Source organism: Hoplias malabaricus, chromosome 10, assembly GCF_029633855.1.
Source record: "Hoplias malabaricus isolate fHopMal1 chromosome 10, fHopMal1.hap1, whole genome shotgun sequence".
In the NCBI taxonomy this organism is placed as follows: domain Eukaryota; kingdom Metazoa; phylum Chordata; class Actinopteri; order Characiformes; family Erythrinidae; genus Hoplias; species Hoplias malabaricus.
Genome location: NC_089809.1, coordinates 35,842,702 through 35,847,495, shown reverse-complemented (window position 1 = coordinate 35,847,495; position 4,794 = coordinate 35,842,702). Strand labels below are relative to the sequence as shown.

General features: G+C 43.7%; 1 protein-coding gene across 6 annotated transcripts; it reads right to left on the bottom strand.

Moving 5' to 3' along the window:
- Positions 1 to 289: 289 nt before the first annotated feature.
- On the bottom strand, positions 290 to 4,489 carry zbtb14 (zinc finger and BTB domain containing 14). Of its 6 annotated transcripts, XM_066684018.1 has the most exons (3): positions 3,411 to 3,447; positions 2,409 to 2,671; positions 295 to 2,333 (listed from the first exon to the last, which is right to left on the bottom strand). In XM_066684018.1, exons 1-3 carry the CDS (start codon positions 3,430 to 3,432, stop codon positions 1,326 to 1,328), a joined length of 1,293 nt encoding a protein of 430 aa, XP_066540115.1. In that variant the 5' UTR covers positions 3,433 to 3,447; the 3' UTR covers positions 295 to 1,325. The 6 variants fall into 6 exon arrangements, with proteins under 6 accessions (XP_066540111.1, XP_066540110.1, XP_066540114.1 ...); XM_066684014.1 differs by lacking the exon at positions 3,411 to 3,447 and adding an exon at positions 3,534 to 4,208 and having other exon boundaries at positions 290 to 2,671; XM_066684013.1 differs by having other exon boundaries at positions 290 to 2,671.
- Positions 4,490 to 4,794: the final 305 nt, after the last annotated feature.

The window sequence follows — 4,794 nt, the reverse complement described above, 5'->3', positions numbered from 1 at the left end:
AAAGAGTTCAAGTCCTCCAGGCAGTCAATTGCGCATGCGCAGTACACCCTGTTGCATCCAGGCTTTTTTTTTTTTGTCGAGATTTGATTTCACCTCACCCTCTTTAACTCCGAGGCGAATGACTGAGAACATGGACATTATGATTCAGAAAAGCCCTGTTACTATAAATCACTGACAACACACAAAGTGAAATGGCTTTGGGAATTTTTGGAGATGACTATATTGGAAACAATATACACCATAACATTAAAACCACCTCCTTGTTTCTAAACTCATTGGCCATTCTCTGAGCACTTGGTAGTTTTATGATTGCATACTAGCCATCTGCTTCTCTGCACACATATGAATTATTCCCAACTCTTACGTAACATTGACGTGGTGGGAGGTATTGTTTGTGTAGTGGGTCAGACACAGCACTGCTGCTGGAGTTTTAAACACTGTACCCACCCACTTGGCATTATTTTAGGCACACCTGCCTCGGATGGAACTATCTGAGACTGTATCTCATCTGTCACAGCAATGTGGTAGTTATCCTCTAGTTCTTCTCTGGTGGAAACAGGGTACTGTTGACTGGATATTTCTGGCTGGTGAACTATTCTCAGTCCAGCAGTGACAGTACTCCAGTAGCACCACTGTGTCTGATCCACTCGTACCAGCACAACACACGTGTATGGTCAGTTGAGCTGACACAATGACCAATTTTGCAAACAATCGTGTCATTTTAATGTTAAGGATGACTGATGTGTTAATAAATGTGCGACAGAGAGAAGATAATTGTGCTTTGTGAAACATGTGAGTCCATATATACAAATGTGAATGCTGTACAAAAGGAATTACCATGGGAAATTGATTTTATTACACCAAAAATATTATATTCTAAATCATCTTTTAATCTTGCAACATAACTGATAGAATGACTGACCATCAAATATGTCTTTGTTCTGCCCTCCTGTCCAGTCCTATTGGTAAAACTGGTGCTGTAGAACTGCATCTATACTAGGTCAAGAAGTGTGGGACAGTGCAAATCATTATCCATATGTCAATCAGACTGCCACAAATATTCAAATACATTTGATATGAACTGTACAGTGAGGAAAAAGAAATCTTGCACCATTTCCTGGGAGAGTAAACAAAAACATTCAACAGTGTAAATCAACCCATCTGTCTAAAATTAAGAAAAATTTGTACATACTAGTAATCCGAAGTTCAAAAAAAGGAGCTTAACAAGATCAACCAAAACAGTAAGACTAGATCTGCTTAACAAAAGAAGTAAGAAAAGCCTGTTTTACAGTGCATTGGTGTGAATAAATCACACAAACAGTACATTATGAACATGCTATGGATTCCAATTGTTGCTCAGCCTCTGCAGCCATAGCTGCTGCTTGCAGCTGCTCAGTCTCACTTTGTAAGCTGTTTGGGCAAAGCTGCTTCCGCTCACTATGCATGTTGTTCTCGTGTCTCTTTAGATCAGAGGCTTTGGCAAAGGCTTTGGGACAAGCGCCACACACAAAGGGCTTTTCACCTCTGTGCCTGCGTTCGTGGTCTTTCAGGTGGGACTTGTGTTTAAAGGCTTTTTCGCACATCTGGCAGCTGAAGGGACGCTCGTTGCTGTGCACCCTCTCGTGTTTCTTCAGATCCGGGGCTCGGATGAAAGACTTGCCACAGTCATCACATCGGTAGGGCTTGAAGCCAGTGTGAATTTTCAAATGCTCTTTCAAGTGGGCCTGGGTTGTGAATGCTTTGGGGCACATCTCACACATAAACGGCCTCTCAGCAGAATGTAGCTTTTCGTGTTTCCTCAGCCGGGTCTCATCAAGGAACGTCTTGCCACAAATCTGGCAAGCAAAATGGTCCCGGTGGCCGTACAAAAGATATTCCAACTTCATTTCCGCAGCAGCTGTGGTCCATCCTGGAGCTTGCTCATCCTTAACCTCCCCCATGCTGTCAGCAAACGAGAGAGTCTGCGTGTGAGCAGCAAGCTCTTTTGGCTCAGCATCTATCGCTTCCACGTCTTGGTCGTAGCAGCTGACCTTGTTCACGTCCTCCTGGGTCAGCTCTTTTAATAATGCCTCCTCGACTCTAAGAGCACTGCTGGGCGATTTGTCCAGATCATGATTGTCTTGAGCTTCCTCAACAATGCCATCCGAATGTGTGTCCTCTTGGTCCCCCAGCACCTGCACATCATTGTCTTGGTTTAACGGAGCTTCGTCATTTTGAAGCCCAATTTTCACAATGTCGTATGGGAATTTGGAATTCCTCAGTTCACTTTTCTCCTCTGAAGACATATCTCTTTTCTGAGAGCACAGCTTATCCAAAAACCGAATTCCAAGGATCTGTCCAGATGACATCATTAAATTAACATCTTTTTTCTTAACTGAAATTTTTGCTGTGTACATATAATTAAGTACCTCTTCAAAGATGTCTGACCGGATGAAGTCGATCTCTATGACCGAGGAGCTGTCCACCTCGTGCTTCTTAAAAAGTTTTTTGAAGTAGTTGCTGCAAGCTGCTAACACACATCGATGTGCCCTGAACTTGACATCCTCAACGACGACTGCAATATCACAGTGTTCTCCCTCCAATCTCTGCTCGTTCAAAATCTTCAAAAAGATGGTTTTGTGATCATCATCCACATACTTCACGGTCTCTGACATGCTGGGACGGCCTCCGTCTGAAAGCGAGAGGGAGAGAGAGAGAGAGCAGTCACAATCATCTTAGCGATTGATCAGACATATCAGTTTATAAACGGTATTAGGCTAAAAACATGCAAAAAAGTATTTATTACAGAAATAGCACAGATAGAGTTATCCTGAAATCTTGTAAACAACACATTTTATCCAAAATATCTAACAGCTACTGAAGTTTAGATGAGCAAGCTGAGTATCGAGCAATCTGTTGCATCCCTTTAGCCAGTTTACTGTTTGAATCCAAAAGCATTTTTTTAATAAAAAGCACAATTAATGCACTTTTAGAGGGGGTACACTGCTGGGGGCTGTGCCACAAAGCAGGATTTAAGAATTGACTAAATCACTTAAGCCAATACTCGAGGACTTCCCACTAGATATGTCCCTTGGATACATTAGACTTGAGGCATAAAGGCGCAATGCGTTTACTTTTATTTTCTAACGAGTACAAATAAACTGTTATTAAGAACCTGATTAAAAAGGTATTGTAAAAAATGGCATAAGCAAGGGTGCATTCTATGCCTCAGAAAAACTACACTCCAGACCAGAGCGGCTGTCTTTGCCCTGATGGTTCAGCTGCTTGGCTGTTGGATGTCGGCTTCACTAACGCACTGATTCACAGTATAAACAATGCCTTAAAATCACATACTGTATCTTTAAGTTATCTTGTCAAACTGAAAAGTCATGCTTTGTGGAACAACGTTACCCCCTGGTTAACTCACGTACTGTTTTGAATAGCAGTGTGCATATTGGGACACGGTATAGGTTTGTATCCATTCTAGAGCAGATTAAAGTTAACAGGACATCAAACCCTGAGTAAACAAACGACAAACGAATGCATCATCTCACAAATAAGCATCGTGCTAGTTATCTTAGCCCAATGTACAGTCTTGTTTGTTGACCTGTGGTGTTAGCCGGTTAGCACCCATCCTGTCTCTGAGGCTCTAACAGTGCGAGCTAAAGCTGATAAACCTTGATCAGTCTCGGTCAGCTTGGCTTTCACAGTGGATTACACCCGACCAACGGTAGCGTTAGCTAGCTCTGTTCATATCGCCCAAAGAGAAAGAAAATGAAGCTGTTGTTGTTTTTCACTCTCGATTTTACCTTTCCACCTTAAATCGCGAAGCGGCTACATTCTGGCGCCTGAACTAGCCGAACTTTAACTAGTGTAACTGCCATACCATTTAAGGTGGAACGGAAAACTCTAACAAGAAGTCAACTTCAGCTTCGGCAAAAACTGAATGTAACCGTGGCACCATTTAAGGTGGAATAATTTTTAAATATCAAACAAGAATAAGACGCCAAACTCCAGCTTCGTCAATCCCGTAACGTAACCGTTTGCTCCATTTAAGGTGGAACGAAAAACCGCATAAGAATCCCAACTCCGGCTTTGTCATCAAAAAAACACCAATTCGGCAAGCGAAGGGTTCTCGAAAAGTGCATTAAAGCCCGTTTAAAAGCGTGTCGGAGTCATGTTTATCACAAACGGAGACTCGGTCCGTTCCCCTCTGCTCTGAACGTTAAAAAAATGGAGGAGTACATGACGAGGACGGCGCCGTTCCCGAGAAGGACGAGCACGAGCAGCCATGAACGCGCAGAGCGGCATCCCCGCTAGCAGCAGGAAATAAACTCCCAATCTGCGGAAAACAGGGCGAAAAACCCCGTCTCTCACCTCTGCGTGCCGTGTTCACCCACCGCTAAAGACTGGGCTGCAGTGTCACAACACCCACTACTCTATAATGCACTTTGGGCTTTTATTTTTTTATTTGGGTGAGTGTCGAGGACGAGCACACACACGGAAGAAGGAACGCGCTGCGCAAGCACGAAGCCTCACAGCACGAAAATGAGCGTAAACATGAGCGCGGAGTGACGGCGCTACGCAAACACCGTAGCAGATAGAGCGATGAACTGAGGGGAACTACGAACAGAAAGGGGTTCGAGAATCACAGAATAAGAGAAGAGCGCAGCGCCGAGCCCTGAAGGGGCGCGCAGTGGGAGAATAATGCGCGGGCACGAGAGAGAGAGAGAGAGAGAGAGCCGTGTTAAGTTTGCACGCAGGTGCTTCAAGACACAGTAAAGTTATTAATGGGTTGAAAATTTGTCGTAATAA